Source organism: Nycticebus coucang, chromosome 1 (genome assembly GCF_027406575.1).
Source record: "Nycticebus coucang isolate mNycCou1 chromosome 1, mNycCou1.pri, whole genome shotgun sequence".
Classification (NCBI taxonomy): Eukaryota; Metazoa; Chordata; class Mammalia; order Primates; family Lorisidae; genus Nycticebus; species Nycticebus coucang.
In genome coordinates, this window is record NC_069780.1 from 82,504,651 (window position 1) to 82,523,704 (window position 19,054).

A 19,054-nucleotide genomic window follows, 5' to 3' on the forward strand; every position below is an offset into this window, starting at 1 on the left:
TTTACATGGATGGAGCTGGAACTTATTCTTAGTAAAGTATCTCAAGAATGGAAGAAAAAGTATGCAATGTACTCAGCTCTACTATGAAACTAATTTATGGCTTTCATATGAAAGCTATAACCCAGTTATAACCTAAGAATATGGGGAAGCGGGAGAGGGAGGGGATGGAGTGGGAAGGATGGGCGGAGGGAGGGTGATTGGTGGGATTACACCTGCGGTGCATCTTACAAGGGTACATGTGAAACTTAGTAAATGTAGAATATAAATGTCTTAACACAATAACTAAGAAAATTACAGGAAGGCTATGTTAACCAGTGTGATGAAAATGTGTCAAACTGTTTATAAAACCAGTGTATGGTGCCCCATGATCGCAATAATGTACACAGCTATGATTTAATATTAATTAAAAAAAATAAAAAAAATGTTTAATTAAATGTTTCAAATTCTTTGTTTTATGCCAAGCCTTTGAAATCTGGTGTGTATTTTATATTTGCAGCCTAAGTAAATTCGGACCAGTCACATTTCCAGTGCTTAGTGGTTACATAAAGCCAGCAGCTGTCACATTGGACAATGTGGGTCTAGACACACAGGCCGCTAACGTGATATTTTATACAAAACTAATAGTCATCTTTGATACTTGATTGTGTAGTTTCTTCCTTGCCATCAAATTGAGTCAACCTTGTTTATGAAAATAAAACAAGAAACATAGCTGAATAGTTGAAAGTGAAAGTGGACATTGATAAAGAAAAAAAGTGGTCATTGATTGCATATTTTGATGTTTTATTTTGATTTTTAACATATAGTTCTGAAAAAAGCCTTTCCTTGAACCTGAACATTCCATGTATTATAACACAATGTAAGTAGTGGTAAGAAAAGTAATTTAGGAAAATGAGTCCTATGTGAGAGATATCTAGAAAAGTATTTAAGAAAAAGAATTGGACCTTTTCATCTAAGTTTCTAACATTAGCAATTTAATCTTTTGAGATGATAAAGGATCTTACATTTTCACTTGACAATTCTTTTGTAATTTTTTAATGAGAAGCAATTATGAAGCACTAAGTAGTACCTATTACTTTTTGACAAAGTTAAGGGTCTTTGTAAAGATCTAGTTTATCATTCAGTTACCACCCACATTATATTTTTATATTTCTTTTTTTATTTGTATTCCTGTTGAAGGTTCTTCTTCCCAGTCAACCTAACCTCTTCTTTTCTGCATTTGACAGAAATGTTACCAAAGTATTTACTGAAAGAGAACTATGCAAAAGAAAACTGTCAGAAGATTCACACATTCATTTATGCATAAGTTATTTTTTCTTAACTTGTGCCCAGAATTCTAGGAACTCTTCAGATCTTAAGAGGAGCAAATGTCCCTACCACCTTGACTGCATGCCATTCTCTGAATTTACCAAAAGTTGTTCCTGATTCATGAACATTTGAAATTCAAAACTCATTGAATACAGCACATTGCATTTCTTGACATGTAAAGCCCTTTTATTTTCTTTGTAAAGCCCTTTTAAAAAGAGCTCTTTTAAAAATAGGGGCACACTGTAATATAAAACTCCCCTTTAAAATGTATACTCTGGTATTTTTTTGCATTGTAATTAATAATAGAACTTAAGAGGCCTGAGGCTTTGGGATAAGTGGTGATCAGAGTCCAGACTGCCCCTCAGGCTCACAACTCAGCATGGCAAGCCGGGACGGCAACAGACAGTGTGCAGGACTCCGTGTCAACATCGTTTTGAACATTTTTCATGTGTTTAACCCTTGTAGCAATCTATTGAGTCAATACTCCTATTGTCACCTCCATTTTCCTCATGAGGCAAGTGAAGCACGTAAAACTCCCCAGAAGTCATACAGTGAGGGACAGAGCCAGTACCTGCACCTGAGCAGCTGGACTCCAGAGCCAGCCCTCCCTCCATCCAGTGGCTCTGATGCCTCTTACACAACAAGGCAGCAAACAGTAGACAAACACTGAATATTTGGTGAATGTTTTAACATCAAATAATTGTGTGTCAGTTACCAGGTTTCAGTCAAGCAAACTAGCAAGGCGTGTGAAGAAGCTATGGCCAAGGGATAATTGGCTGTAAACATTACGACACTGGATTTGGAGGCCTGGGGCATGAGAGGAGCCAAAACAGGACTAGAAAAAGGGAACTTGTCCGAACTAGATGTGGGTCACGAACAGCGATCACGGAGGCTAGAACAGGAAAACCCATAAGGTGTGTGATAGGAGCGACAACTCAGTACCGATGTGGCCCCTGTGTGTACAAAAGGCTTCTGTTCTTCTGCCTGAAAACAGATTGGTCTCAGAGATTTTAGATTGAGAGATTGGTTAACTCCAACAGCAAATGCTGATGGGCTATCAAAGTAGGGAAATGTTCTTGACTGCATCCTTCTATGAAGGCGTCTGCTAAGGATGCAGGACTCCTGGATGAGGAAGGCAGCCTCCTGAAGGCCGCCAGACTCAGTTTTATACACCCTGCCACCGTCACTAGCGTTTTCGTCTTACTTGTATGGACGTCTTCTCATCTTGGGAATCTTTGAAAGTGGGTGAGGGGGTTCTTCCTAAGGCTTACAAGAGAGTCACCCAGAAATGTAAGAGAGATTTTTCTGAGTTATTGTCGGATATTGTAGAGTTCTGAGAGATAGTTGTCAAATTGCAGGCATGAAGGCACGGATTTGTATGGTGGCAGAGGGAAATGAGAGAAAACGAGAAATAAGAGAAAATATCCAAGGAGAAATGACACGATTATGTGTTTAGAGAAGGGATGCACACTCTCAGCAATGAAGAACCCAGGCCAAGGTATAAATGTTCTGATAACTCCCAGGAATGGCTGCTAAGGTGCTGAGAACCCTGCCCTGGGGATGCGCATAGTCACGAAGGACAGTACTGGATCCCTCAGTTCTGTGGTCTCTGCAGCTGGTCATGGAGACCTTGGAGGTGTGTGACTGGTCTGATTGTTCAGGGTAACTGTGCCTCAAATCTTGAGTAAACAATCTCAAGTTGGAGGTGCAAATGATTTCTCCTGTTCCTAGTCCTGGATCTGATTCTTATTTTTCTTGGACCTGGCATATATATGTATATATTCTTGTAAGTTCCTATCTACATAGCATTACAGGGTCGTGCAAAGTGGTTTCACTCCCCTCAAAGTTCCCTGGGCTCCGCCTATTCATCTCTTCCCTCCTCCCTCAAACCCATCAACCACTGATTTTTTTCCCCTATGCTTTTTCCATAATTTTTCCTTTCCCAGAATGTTAAGTAGTTGGAATCACACAAAATCCTGCCTTTTCATATCACCTTCTTTCACTCAGCAATATGCATCTAAGATTCTTGTAACTCAATTCCTTTCGCCACTGCTCTTATGATGCAACAAATTTTATCATAATGAAGATATTAGTAAATATTCCTAATGGAGGTTTTTATCTCTTTCCCAGGATGGTTGGCAAGTGGGATGTTCCATTAGTTTATAAATATCTATAGTCCTTTATATCTCTCTATATTATCTTTCCAGACAGTTTCCAGTAATGCCAGCTTCACTTTGCCCTTTGTGAAAATTCTATGGATGAATCACCAGTTATAAATAGCTATTTTGAAATATAAATAGGATAAAATAACTGGAAGGAAAAAAATGTGATTACAACCTGTTCTTTTTTAGTCAGGTCATAAAGAAATACTGATTGATGTATTTTCTTCAAATAATGCAAGTAGAGTGAGTTGTTGGGTTGAGTTTATAGTTTGGCTGCAGGTCTCTTCTCCATCTCAGAGGAAAGGCAAACCCAGGGGTGTTCTCAGTAGGGGATCATGACCTGCCACCATATCTGAGAGAATCAAAGAGTATTAATTACTCCCCACTGCAGGACTTTCTCTTAGGAAAAGAGTAACAGAATCCTTTCCCAGTGTTACTTGTCATTTGTGTGCTGTCCTCTCCTCTTCCACAATGTCTCCCCTTGCGTTTTCACCTGCCTTGTCTCTGACTTGGCTTCTTCACATGAGAGTTCCTTGATCATCCATCCTACACACCCAGAAGCAAGTAGAAGAAATATAGCCTCAGAAGACCCTCTTTTGTCCATTCCCAAGAAGGTATACCAGTGGAAAGGGAAAGATTAAGGGATTGTCACTATCATGGACAGTGGCCTAGCACTTCTTCCGTAAGCCACATAGAGTGGAGTCTTCACTCTATCCCTTTGCTTGAGTTTGCATGGTGATTGCATGGCCATGTTTGCATGGCAATTCTTCCCTGGATGCAGAATGCACAAGTACAATCCCGAATCTGGTGCAGCTGGATGCAGAGAAATATGAAGGATGTTTGTAAGGTGAGAAAGTCAGTTGTGAAGATATCATCCTCTCCCTTAATCCTCATGCCTGTATCCCAGACACCTTTCAGATATTCCTCCTCCACTATCTCTCCTGTTCTGATAAAGTGCTTATTTACTCCTTAGCTCAGATCCTTATGCCTGGAGCAAAACCTACCTATTTTTAGTAGAGATGTTTTGATTCCAGTTTGAGGGTGGCAGGGGGATATACTAAGATATGCTGTTAAGTGTCTAAACTCACCGTGGTACATTGATAGCAGTGAATTGTAGCTGGTAGGACAAAACTGATACACAATTTGTTTTTCCAAATCCTTAAGGAGATATTAAATTTTAAGAATCTCCATTCTTAGCTATTTAGCTCTTCTATGATGTTAATCATATTTAGTTCAAACAAAATACAGTTGAGTTTTGAACAACATGGGTTTGGACGATTAGGATCCACATACATTGGTATTTCCTTCTGCCTTTGCCACCCCTCGGACAGCAAGACCAACTCCCCCCCCTTTTCCTTCTTTCTCCTCCTCAGCCTGCTCAAGGTGAAGATGACAAGGATGAAGACATTTATGATGACCCACTTCAACTTAATAAGGAGCAAATATATTTCCACTTTCTTATGATTGTCTTACATTTTCTTTTCTCTAGCTTACTTTATTATAAGAATAGTATATAATACATACAACATACAAAATATGTGCTAATTAACTATCTTATAATAGGTAAGAATTCCAGTTAACAGTATGCTGTTGATAAATCAATAGTAATATATATTGTCAGCAGAAAGTTTATATATTGCAGTAATTCCTGCATTATTCAAGGGTCAACTTATATCTATTTGTCGTTTTCTTAACATAGGAATATTGGAAGGCAATTAATGAAACATAATATTTCTTATAACCCAAGTGTCATCAAGCCCCCCAAATAGGAGAGTCCTTTCAATTGCATTTTATATGAGACACCTAAAAAATTTGTAGAGTTCTTTTATGAATCACTAAAAATATAAAATTGTTTTAAGAGTTTTCAATATGTTGGAAAAAATAGGAAGGAGTAACGTCTCCTTGGTTTAGTTTAGGATGGATATTCGGATAAGTAGAAATGCAAAATAGGAAGTGAGAAGCTGTATGACACGTCTCTGTGGGAGAATTTCTCTGTAGTACTTACCCGGATAGGGATTTCTGAGTCGCGAGATACACACATTTCTAATTTGACTACTAGCAGATTGTGCTGGCCCCATTCCTGTGGCATTAGCACTCGCTTAGCACTAAGCTTAAAAACAGCATTTCAAGATTTTCCCAACTTATTTTTATGAGGTCTGGAAAAAGATACAGTACTACACAGAATGAATTAGTGGTTAAAAATCTTCAACTTGCTTGTGACTTCTTGAGTATGTTTGAGAAGTCTTCTGAACTATTCACTACTGACTGAATGTTCTGAACAGTTGGAAGTAGGTCTATAGCCTGAGGAGTAGGAGGGAACACTGAAAGTCTTGAATTTTCTCTCTACTTTAAGTCAGTCAATAGAAGTACTTAGGGAAACATGACAAGATGCCATGTACTTTCAGTAAAGTACGGATTTCACTTTACTTTCTATTAGATTGATTCTAAATACACACCTGCAGAGGAAATATAGATTTTTCCCCCTCCAAAAGTAATTTACAATAGAACACTTCATGTAAAAGAAAAAAAAAGTTGAATCTTAGTGAAAATGAAAATTCTTAAAAAAACTTTATGATACACACTGCTTTTTCTCCTCCTATATAGTTCACTTATCAGGTATACTTTAAATATTTATTCATGAAGAATGCTTTTTTTCATCATAAAAATATTTATTCATTGAAAATAAATGTATGCAATGTCTGATGCATAATCTCTGCTATTCAAGGTACTGGAAATACAGAAGTGAAGAAATGGTGCCTATTTCTCCTACTTCTTTTATATAGAGTTGCCCATAAAGTTTGTGTGCAGTTTTAAATTGCACACTATTTCAAACTTCACATGAACTTTATGGCCAGCCTGTATAAATAAATATGCAGACAGACACACAGGAACAAATAGACAAAAAGACATGTATCAGGAGATATATGCCTTCAGGGGTGTTTATTGAACCCCCAAACAATAACATAAAGTTACATAACGATGAGTTAGTGATAATAAATCTAAAGGTATTGTGAAGAGAAAAGTAAACACTTTTATTCTAAGTGAACATTAACATTCCTCTATTCGGTTTTTATTTCCCAGATGATTTTGAGGTGGGGGAGTCCACTGTGGCATGTCAGGTATCTTCAGCAAAAAGAAAATGCATATCCAGTAGAAATTGGTGAATAGATATTCAATAATTTCTATAATTGTAATGATACTGGCCCCACAAAATAGTCCCAGCTGACCCCCGACATCTGCTGTAACAAAACCAATAAAAAGTTAATGTCATTTTTTTTTGCTATTTTAAATAGCAAATGAAACATTATTAGACAGTTAAGTTATTCCAAGCTAATAAGTTAATCATAACTGATATTATATGAAGATGGGTTAAGGGTATTATTTTAAAATTTGGTATAAATAAGCTTATGGCACTTAGCAGTATCTTATAGTAGTATTCATACAAATCATCTGAAAAAGCACAGTGAAAAAACAAACATGAAATCTGTTTCCAAAAATACAACTCAAAGACTTTGGAAGATGTAAAAGCTTGGCAAATTCATAAAAGAGCCTAGATAATTAAAAATTCACATCCATGTGTTAAGTAAGGAGCAGAAATGCCATCTAGATGGCCTTACTGGATGACAGTGTTTTCCATAGAATTAATTTCCAAGCAAGTTGTGACTTTAAGTGTCTGAATTAGTTCTTTTTAGGTATTTATAATATCTAATTTAACAAAAAATATTTTAACATAGCATTGCCTTTTTAGACACAGAGTCTCGCTTTATCACCCTTGGTAGAGTGCTGTGGCATCACAGCTCACAGCAACCTCCAACTCCTAGACTTAGGTGATTTTTCTTGCCTCAGCCTCCCAAGTAGCTGGGACTACAGTCACCCACCACCACGCCTGGCTATTTTTTGTTGTAGTTTGGCCAGGGCTGGGTTCAAACTTGCCACCCTTGGTATGTGGGGCCTGCGCCTTACCCACTGAGCCACAGGTGCTGCCCCATTTTTTGGATGTTTTAAAAGTCTATATTTTTATTACTCGTGCTTATTTGTTACGGTAAAATATTCATGACATAAAATATAACATTTTAAATAATCCTTCTGTGTGTGGTTCTATGATGCAAAGTAATTCACGTTGTTATGCAACCATTATCTTCACCCATTTCCAGAACTTTTTCATTTTCCCCAACTGAAACTCTTGTATGCATTAAGCATTAACTCCCCATTCCCTCCTCTCCCAGCACCTGGCAACCATTAATCTACTTTCTGTCTCTGAATTTGACTACTTCAGCAGTCCTTTTAAAAATAGGTTACATTATTAATCATTATCTTATTGCCCTGGGCCATTCTTAGGATTGTGCTATTCTTGAAATGTGTGATAAGTGTGAGAATGCAGGACAGGCTTCTCCAAGAGCTTTGGAGAATTTGTGTACCTGCTCCCTATTCAAGTTTTTAGCTGCTGTGTCTCACCGCTGTCCCTCTGCCTGACTCCAGGGTCGTCTTCTGTCCCTCAGATGGCCTCCTCTAAGATGCAGTGAGATCTCAGAACCCAGCACTTATGCTTGTTAAGGACCGTGTGATGAAGGCCAGTCAGCAGACAGTGATTATAAACTAAATACCTAATTTTGCTTCTCTGGGATCTTTTCGCCCACACTGGGGCTGAGCTCTGTGCGAAATAAGAGGTGGCTGATGTTCAACCCAGATGCAGGATCGCTGAAACTTTCTACAATGTCCTTTGATGAGGAGGGCCGTTACAATGTCCTTTGATGAGGAGGGCAGTGTGAGGCGAAAGCCTGATGTGAGCGTGAGTATGTAAGGATCAACACCAGCCCTTTCTTTGTCCAAGTCCATGTGAGGTTTGCTTACAGTAGTGTTTTCTAGAGACTTGGAAAGTGTCAGATTTAAATAGTAGCCAATGACAAGTACTGTTGATTCTTTTTCCTCCATTGATAAACTTAACCATAAATATGAAAGAGAAAAAAAGCAAATGAAAAATTTGAAAAAATTGAGGAACAACTAAATAACACTTACCGAGTAACTCAGACACACTGACTGCTTTTTGCTGCTGGGTTATCTTATAGTTCAAATCACTGTAGTTTATTTCAATGTTTACAAGATTCTCTCTAGGGATAAAAACAGAGTTGTCATAGCTCAAGACTGCCACCAGTACATTTAACTCCCATCTGACAAAAGTAATATTCATTTTTGTTTTATATGCTATTACATGCTGAATTAGACACAGAATTAGATTTGATATTAATCACAATTAGCGTGATTTAGAAGGCATTTTTGTTCCGTTAGTATTTAGGAGAAAGAATTATTTTTCTATACATCATTGCTGAGAAACTAGAAAAAAAAAAAAGGAGATGCATTTGATTTTAATTCAGACCTTGGTTCTATCCCTTGTTACTTATGTGACCCATATTGAGTTCCTGAATCTTCATTTCCCCATGAGTAGTCAGAATTTTAGTTGAATTCACAGAGTTATAGTGAGAAGAAATTAAATCATATATATAAAGCGTTGACAAGAACCTGGTGTATGTTGAGTATTCAATAAATTCTAATTATTTCCTCTGTGTCATTAATGCATATTTGGGCAAAGACTCTTGTTTCCTTAACATCTTCTAGAAATCTTCAGATGTGATCAGATTGCCTAAACATTATTTTAAAATTTTAGCTCTCTTAACAATAAAAAAATTAATTAAAAAAGTAAATTTATAGACTTTATGAAGTCTCATGTCTCACTCTCTAGCTCCAGCCCACATGTCTTACCTGAAATTCAATAATGTATTCAATTGCCTCTTAACAGTTAGACTTGGATATATAACAGGTATTTCAAATTTGACATATTCTAAGTCAAACTCTTGATATTTCCCCAATTTATAATGTAAAATTTCAGACTCCATAGACAGTCTATCAGGATACCCTATTTGCCTTACTTTTAAAATATACAAGGACTGCTGCCACCTCTCCCCCCATTCAGTGCAACCACCTTTCCCCAGACCTTGGTTATTTCCCCCTTGGTTTGCAATAGCTTTCTGATCAATCATTCAGCTTCCAACTTTAAAGCACTCTGCCTTGAAAAATGCACACCTTCTATTTATACAATAAGTAAAATACATGTCCGTAACGCGCCAAATCATGTTTCTCTTTTCCTCAACCCCCACACACTGCCCCAAGACTTCCCATTATTATACACCAAGTAAAACTCCACCATGGGGTTTGAGAGCCCCCACTTTAGGTCTTTGCTCAAACTTCACCTTCTCAGGAAGGTCCTTCTAATCATGTTCTATGACCCTGAGAATAATTTTCCCTGACTCTGGCTTCCTGAGACTGCTTTGCTGATTACCCTCCATTGCACTTAGGACCAACTGCCATGACTAGACCGCATCTCCATTCCAGTGGACAGAAGCACAACGAGGTAAGATTATTGACTTGTGATCTGAGGTATTCCTGGTGCTTAGAATATTTCTTGAATCCTAACACATTATAGGTGCTTACTATGTATTTTTAAAATGGACTAATAAGGGAGCAAATTAAAAATGATATCAATAAATGAGTGGATAGTCACCTGTCTACATTATAAGCTAAGTGGAAAAATCAACCATCTCATGATTTGCAAATGGCAGCAATAATTTTCATTAAGAATGGATCCCATTAGCAATGTTTCCTGGTATTCTTTAATGTATCTAAGAAAAATGGCTGTTAATCACTCTTCTTATTGTTTACAGTTTTGAAACTAATATTCCCAAACATACTTAATTTTAAATACATCATTAATATGTTTATTTACTTAATATCCATTGGTTTAATCCTGGGTAACAGGAGAATGGGCTATGTTTAAATAGATAATCGGGGTATGATAATATTTACATATAATAAAGCAATTGCCAAAGTGATGGAAATAATAAAGTTGTCTTGGAAGTACAGACATTCTAGTAATATTTCAATCTTTTTAGGCTCCGTTGTGCTCCTAATTTACAAGTACACTGATAATATTGTTTAATTTCCCAAGCACAACATTCATAATCATTTCCAAATATTCTCCATCTGTAGTTTTGAGAGAAGATGAATTCCTCCCCCACAAAAATATTGTGATATTTACTCTTTTTCTTTCAGACAGATGATTTGCCCAGTAATTTGGGCTACACTAATCCTGTGCCTCCTGGTGGGTAGTGAAATTGTTCAGAATTTCATTTCAGAAATATTTGTTAGTGTCATGAGGGGCACATTATAAATTAAAAACTGAGTTTCTCAATGTTTTACAAAACACTAAAGAAATGCTTTCAGATACTTGCACATGAATGCTGCCTTAAGGGAATGGATTGTTCTGCATGTTGAATCAAATACTTTTTGTTTCAAATTTTAAGTTAAAATGGAATAATTTTTAAAATACACTTGTTTTGCTGATGAAATAGGCCTATATTCAGCCACAGTTTACCCTTATATTTACCTCCTCACTGCCTACCCTGTTAGCTGTAGCCTCTCATCATTTGGGGGTACAGTAGCTGTCACCCGAGACTCTGGCTTGGCTATCATGTGGGTTTGATTTCTGCCCCAGGAAGACACACATATGGCTTCATCATTAAAAAAGAGGTTGCTTCTTTTTAAATTATACTACTGTTAAGATTTTACATCTACTACTATGACAAACTGCACTTGTGTTTTCTTATTTTCTGTGTGTTCTTTTTCTTGAGACAAAGTTTCACCCTGTTGACCAGGCTTGAGTACAGTGTCCTGATCATAGCTCGTTGCGGCCTCCAACTCCTGATCCTCTACCTCAGCTTCACAGCTCACAGGTAGCTGGGGCTACAGGTGTGCACCACCACACCTGGCTAATTATTTTCCTTCACCCTTTATAGAGACAGAGCTTTCACTATGTTGTCTTGAACCCCTGGCCTCAACTGATTCTCCTGCTTGGGCCTCTCAAAGTGCTGGGATTACAGGCAGCACCTTTGGCTCAAAGGAGTAGGGTGCCGGCCCCATATACTGCAGGTGGTGGGTTCAAACCCAGCCCCAGCCAAAAAAACAAACAAAAAAAACCTGAAATTAAAAAAAAAGTGCTAGGATTACAAGGATGAGCCATCACCCTTGGCTTAGCATTTGTGTTTTCTGATTTATCACTCTTTGATTTCTGATACCATCCACAAACCAGTTTCTTAATCACATGTATAACTTCTAACTAGCTCTTTATAGGATCTGGGCAACCCCTAAGTCCAGCTGCCTTTGTTCAGCCACTTAACTTAATACTCCTGGTAATAGCCTGCACTATCAACAACCACATAAGGTCCCTACATATCAATTATAAAATCAGATTAACTGGTGATAGATTTATAATAATTTGAGTTTTGGTGAAAAAGGAACATTCATTAGGATCATCTTATTTTATACATGGGTTTCTTTTATAATTCACTAATATGTTTCCAAAATTATGCCCATATCCTCTGCGTATTCAATATTAATGAAATTCAGGAGATTTTTTTCAACCAAAAGTCATATAAAGTGCTCTCTAAAATCATATATTTAGATGTAATATTACAGGCAAATCAGTTTCCCACATTAAAATGAAAAGTCAGAAGTGTAAAAAAGACATAATTACACATATTGTAGCTCTTTATTTTTCTTTATCTGCTAAGTATTTAAAACCATACTCCCATCAGTCCCATCTTGATGAAAGCACTTTTTCTTTATAATTTGTAAAGATGGTTTTATTGTGTAGGTATTTACATGGGGAGATTAGTTTTCTTAATTACATACAAGGCTAAAATTGGAATCAAACAAGTTTTTGTAGTCACGTACTTAGCTGGGTGTGGTAGCTCATGCCTGTAATCCCAGCAACTGTGGAGGCCCAGGCCAGTGGATTGCTGAGCTCAGGAGTGTGAGACCAGCCTGAGCAAGAGTGACACCCTGCTTCTATCAAAAATAGAAAAACTAGCCCGCATTACAGAAAGAACTGGTAGTCCTCTATTTGGGAGGCTGATGCAAGAAAATCACTTGAGCCCAAGAGTTTGAGATTGCTGTAAGCTATGACACCATAGCACTCTATCCAGAGTGACAAAGTGAGACTCTGTGTCAAAAAATAAACAAAAAAACTACATATATATGCATATATATACATATACATATTCATGCTAATTATAAGTAATTTACAAGACTAATATGATTACCTGATATATTTTTGGCTTTTATTCAACTTCTTGGAAAGATATTTCAGAGCTTGTCGACTTGGGAAATTGGAATATGAAATAGTGGCAGGGTATTCTGTTTCTTCACAAGAAACAGGGCAGCTAGAGTTATGTGTTCCCACTGTACATAAGTCCTGAAGTTCAATGTAGTCTGAAAAGAAAATCAGGACAGGGAATTCAAAGAAGAGGAATATTTCCTAGTGGGGAGAATAAAGCTTTTTAAAGTTTATAATTTCACTTTCAATAGTTAAAAAAAAGAAGTGGTTCTACCATTGCAGAATGGCTATAATTAACAATGATGCATACCTTCAAATACCTAAAAGGAGAATATTGAATGTTCTCAACACACAAAAAAAATGATAAATGTTTGATAAATTGGACAAACTACCCTGATCTGATCACCCATACATCACATGTATTGGAGCAACACTGTGTGCTGCAAAATATGTACGATACTTATTTGTCAATTAAAAATGAAATAAAATCATTTAAAACATGGTTTACAAATTATGTCACACTCCTTTCTTAACAAATGGTGTTATATTTTCAGTACTGCAAAGCAAAAAATATATACCATTGGAGTTGTTATCTTTGAATTAATTGAGTCACTGGATAAGAATCTTTATTAGAAATGAGAAATTTTCTCCAGGAAGTCTCTGATTCTCCACAGACAACAGGTGTATGACGAGGACAGGACAGAAAGCTGGTTTTGTGATCTTGTGTCACTTTGAGAAAAATTTTCAAGCATAATCCTGAAAGCCAGTGACTGTGATTTAAATTAGACTAATCTTCAAGACTTGTCACAACATATACTGGTTTGAAATATGTGGTTGGGTGTTTATTTCTATGTAATTTCTAAATCAGCCACTGAGGTTCTCTGTCCTCTGTCTTCTCCTGAATCCTTAGAGCAATCTGGCAAACCTGTGCTGGAGGAAATGTTTGCCTCCAGCTTCCCTTGGGATCATCTCCCAATGCCCATCTCCTGCAGATATCTAGGTTTTTTATTTTCTTTTGCTATTGACATTAAAACCTTCATTAATTCCTTGTTGTTGTGAACCCATTGTTTAACACCAACCCCGATTAGTGACCAACTTCAAGCTTGTTTTTCAGACTCTGACTTCGGTACTCTATGCTAAAAGAGCATAACTTTTGCACACGCTTTTGAGTTCTTTAAGGCTAACGTGAATGACCACCACTCTTTCCACTCACGTGTGTCACACTCTCACTTATACACACGCTCACCCTTACACACTCACACACTGCTATGCACATGCTCTCATACACCACACACTTACACATGCCATCACACACACACGCATGCGCATACTCCCACCCACGCCCATGCACATAGGCTCACACACTCGCATGACTCTCACACATCCCACACACGCTTACATACACATATGCAGTCACGCAAATCACATACATGTTTTCACACACACATATATGTACTCTCATGCCCTCCTCCCACATGCTTATGTACACACACACACTCACACACACACTTACACACACACCCTGCACAACATCAAATACACACAGTCTCATAGATCCTCTGCTGACCCCAGGTTCCCAACAAGAGTTGAAATACATGGACCATTTCCCTAAGCTCCTTCCAGCCTCTGTCAGGGATAGGAAAGCAGAAGAAATTTGGCAACATCATTCCAACTCCATTGGTTAGGATATTCCTTTTGTCTCAACTTGTGGGCTATAAAAATTACAAGATCTCTTGTAATCATGTTATATTGTGATATTTTACAAGCATCGAAAAGAACCTGTTTTATCAATTCTTCTGTCCTGGGGATATTCCCACAATGAGTGAGAAAAGCAAGTTTCATACAGGAGTATATGTTAGAATCCCATTTTAATAAAACCATCAATGATTGAAAGTCATAAGTATAAAGCTATATACATGGAGAAAGTTATGGTAGACTATACTATTGTGTTTACATGGACTGGGGGTTAAAAGATACATAAACAAAAAAATAAAAGGTTGTTTAAGAAGCAATTATCCCCAATAAATACAACAGGTATGATTATATTTTTATTTATGGAAAAAAATTATATATAGCATATGTATAATTAAATGAATGACAGAAAGAACAATTCTGAAACTGTGAGAGTAATTCTCAGAGTGATGCAACTTCTACTGATTTTTTTTACATGGCTTCTTTTCTATTCTGTAAGATTTGACTATTCACAACAGATACATTTTATTTATGTAATAAAAAGGCTATTTTGATTATAAAAAAGAAAAAACATAAAGAACATAATAAATATTTACAAATAAAAAGCAGAACTCTCTTTTCTGTTACTTTGACACTATCTTTAATTCAGATATGTCTTAAAATCAGAGGATATTTGTTTCTTTGTTTGTTTTTACTGTTTATGTTTATATAAGCTACTGTTTAAGAACATTCTAAACCCTCCCTCTTATAGTCTATATTCTGTTTCACTTCTGAGGTGTCCACAGTATGATTTAATGTCTTTAGTACATTGAGCAATGTTAATATATAGCCTAAAAATAAAAGTAAATTAAGCCACTTACCAAGTATTGGAGAAACACAATTGTAGTATTTTTGTAGGTGACATTCTATCCCATTTCCTTAAAAACAATAAGTATAATACATAGAGATTTCACACTTTGTAAAATAAGTGACCTAATGACAAAAAAAAAGTTTCTTACCTCCCTCCATCCATTCATCCACTTACCCATTCGTACAAATGGACATTTTTCTTTTGTAGGAAAAAGTATCAAAGTATATTAGTATCCATTGAAAATATACGTTGGGAGAAAAAATAATGTTTTATTTATTATATTTCTTTCCCTCTCTATATATCATTCTGAAATATTTAAGCACCAACAGTAATTTGGAAATGTTGATAGTTTTCCAATTTTGTTACTTTCACAGCTGTCATCTCATTTGATCTTGCTCACAATCCTGTGATTTGAGAATGTTGATTTTATAGATGAAAAAATTAAGCCTTGGTGCATTCTATGCATTTTCTGTCCTGGTCCCTCTATCCACTGATATGTATATACACCATCAAAAGTGTGTGTGTGTGTGTGTGTGTTTGCACATGTGTGTGCGTGCACACACATAGGCTGCCAATCTAGGAACAGCTTGAGGACAGATAAGTACCAATATTTGTTAAGCACCTGCTGTGGACCTTGAGGTGATTAGTAAAATCAACATGTATCAGGGTTTAATCCTAGGGTTAACTCTAAAGCCTTAGTCTCTTAGCCTTAACACATTATTGCTAAGTCCATTGCTATAAGCCATGTGGTCTCAGGTTAGCCACAGTGTTTAGTAATAATCCTGACAATAATAAAAAAAAATTGTCCGCTTACAATTTATTAACAATTTGTGGAATGTTAGACTAACTATAAAGAAGTGTTCTTTTTTTTTTGAAAAAAATTGAACGAACAAAATTGAAGTAAAAAAAAAAAAAAAAGAAAGAAAAAAACCACCTTCAAAATTAAGTTTTTTCCCCTCATTTTTCCAAATTGTGCCTTACTTATGGCAATACCATTTCTTCCATTGGAAAGAACAATGAAATTTTGGAAACAAGCTGTCCCTGAAAAGCTGGTTTTGGAGATTTCTTCCGCACACTATTAGTGGAGTTACCTTAGTGAAAGTGTGGCATTGCTAGAAACTCATCTAACACAAAAACATTGCCACACAGAGTGGTGTGCTGGCCCATTGTTTGCTTCTTGCTCAACCACCTGTGGGTTAATCCTGTTTTTTAAAGAGCTTATTTGCGGAACTGGAAAAGTACTGACTGAACAAACAGAAAAGGACATGTCATCTTCTCAGCATCTGCCAAAGTGTATTCCAAGAAGCCGGATAAAACCAGGTAGCAGAAAATGAATGCTTTCCATTCTCATTTCCCAGTAGCAATTGCTCTTCTCTCTATAACCCCAATAAAAGCCCAAGCAGCTCATCCTCAGAGCTGGCATTCCTTCTTCCTTTCCTGCTGTGCCCTTTCCTCCCTTGCTAAGTAAAATAAAATATTTTAAGCCTATCTTTGAGTCAAGAATTCGTTCTCAGCCCATGGTCCTAGCACCCGTAACATTTTGGTGGTGGCCAGTACAGGGACCTCTCTTTTCTGAGTCTGACTCTTGACTGCTCCTTCTTCACCTGCACAGCTCCCAGGACATCCCTCTCAGTGCCCTCAATACACTGGGAACTCAATGAGTCTCTTGGACACTAGGAATAGTTATATGCTTTAGTCTGAGACTAGAAGCTTTTGTTTGGTCAAAGATGCAAAAACCCAGTACCTGTTGACCACTTTAGAGAGGCGATGAATGAGGAAGATGCTTCCTAGCCCACCTCTCTCAGTCTTCACCCAGACCCAGGGACACCTGGCTTTGAGGAAGATCTTAGGAGTTTTGTCTGGGTCAGGACTCAGGGATGCCCACTTCCCATCCAGATCTCTAGGTTTCAGTTGCCCTCACATCTCAGGGATGCACAATGTCTGATCAGATCTCTGAAAGTCATCTGAGCTGGGGACACCCCTCTGGGACCCTCTTCTTTTGACATATGATCATCTCTGAAAAAGTTTTGCCTTCTTCATTCTCCTATTGTCATCGTCAACATTCAGTTCCACCTGGAGACTCCCCATTGAGATGTCGCCTTAAGAATTTGAAAACTGAGACTTTCTAACCTCCAGTCCAAACATTTAATCTTCTTATGTAGCATAGCCTGATCAAAGTACAAATTAAATGATCGGGAGGTTTGGCCCAAGAATGGATCTCTTAATCATAATACAAATCTTCACCTATTGGTCCTTTATTGCTGTCAGCTCAGCAGTGGTGTACAATTCCTTATGTTCAGACCTTCTTCAAACATCCAGGTCTTTGCTGCACTTACCACACGTTACATTTACCTTCCATGTCTTTCCCACCATCCTCCTCTGATCCAGATAAAGTTTCCAGTTGGGCTCCCCCATTCTCCCTCCCTCCACTCTATCATCAAACCCTTTGGCCCCTCTATCTACACTCCCTTCTTCTTCTTTCATACCACCTTCACCCAGCCATACTCATTCAGTTCACTGTTCCCAAATCCTTCCCCACCTGTACACTACAGCCCTCTTTATGAGGTTGCTGGATCGGAAGGCATCATCCAAGTCCATACCCCTTTCTCTATGTCTGATGTGTCTCAAATAGAAAACCAAAGATGGTAGCATCTCAGCTGATCCTTCACATTCTCCAAAGAATTTGAATATTTCACTCTGTCCTATGACCTATCATGGAGAAATATTGATAATAATTTTCTCCACTTATATCACTCATGAGAAGAAGGACTGTATTGGTCCAAGGCTAGAGACACACAGCTGACCTTAACTGAAGGCTACCCTGTTCCTATGCTGTTGGCTATAGTGCTGTCTAGAACAGGACCCAAGTTGGGATTAGCAACAGGGATCTTCTCATGGACGGAAGTGATATATATATACTTTCCTATCTCATTGAAGGGATGTCAAGGGCCATGGCTAAGCCTGTTAATTATCACAAAGTTAAAGAAATTACTCAGGGCAAGGATGAATATCCAGAACTTTTTCTTTCACCACTATCTGAGAGCATTTGCCTCTTTACTTAGATCCTGATGCCAGGGACAATCCATTTTAGCAATGCACTTAATCTCCCAGTCAGCCCCTGATATTCGATGTAAACTCTAAAATCTTGATCTGGTCCCGAGATCATTCACCAAGGAAAATTTCTGCTTACCCCTGATAATCAAGGCCATGCAAATTGTACCTATGTCTGGCACCTTAAAGTAAAGCCTATCCAATCCCACAGTCATAATGAATTACAGGTTTATCTTCTAGGGAATAGGACTGGAGACAAGGCAGAATCAGACATTCCTCCTCCTACCCAGGGACGTCTACATAATTGATGCTTTCTTCTCTCCTTTATTCTAAGTAAAATGTAGATTTCTTGGGCCTCACAAGAATGTAGCCACTACCTCATGAGGCCTACTCCCCCTCGTCTTTACCCTTCTCTCTGTATTTCTTTAAAATGCTGACAATTTCAACTTCCCCTTTGGAAAAACAGCCACAGCTTATCTGCGGTTTGTTTTTCCTGTGTGCGCCCTCAAAATCTTGGCTTAACAACCCTCCATGGATCTAGATTTTTGCCTTAATCATTTGTTTTGATTGACAAAGGGATGAGATTTGTAAATGTGAGTCTTCATGTGTGTGAACGTAGAGGGGGCAAACTTGTAGAGCCACACTCGTTTGATGAACTCTATTTTTGTTTTCAGATGCGCTGTCAGAGAGCAATGAAAGAGACCTGAATGAAAACATCCAACATTCTTGTAGATTGTATTCTGTGCCATGCACTTTTTAAACCCCTCACATACTCATTTTATCCTTACAACAACACTGTAAGATAAGGATATTTTCCCCCCAACTTCT

General features: G+C 37.5%; 1 protein-coding gene across 1 annotated transcript in view; it reads right to left on the reverse strand.

The window, feature by feature from the left end:
* Positions 1-6,266: 6,266 nt before the first annotated feature.
* The window catches only part of ASIC5 (acid sensing ion channel subunit family member 5), a 32,991-nt gene continuing 20,203 nt past the window's right edge, over positions 6,267-19,054 (reverse strand). The window contains exons 8-11 of the mRNA XM_053595586.1: positions 15,186-15,242; positions 12,620-12,788; positions 8,484-8,575; positions 6,267-6,706 (exon numbers count right to left, since the gene is read on the reverse strand). Coding sequence (XP_053451561.1) covers positions 6,516-6,706; positions 8,484-8,575; positions 12,620-12,788; positions 15,186-15,242 — 509 coding nt within the window. The 3' untranslated portion in view covers positions 6,267-6,515. The remainder of the gene's footprint in view (positions 6,707-8,483; positions 8,576-12,619; positions 12,789-15,185; positions 15,243-19,054) is intronic.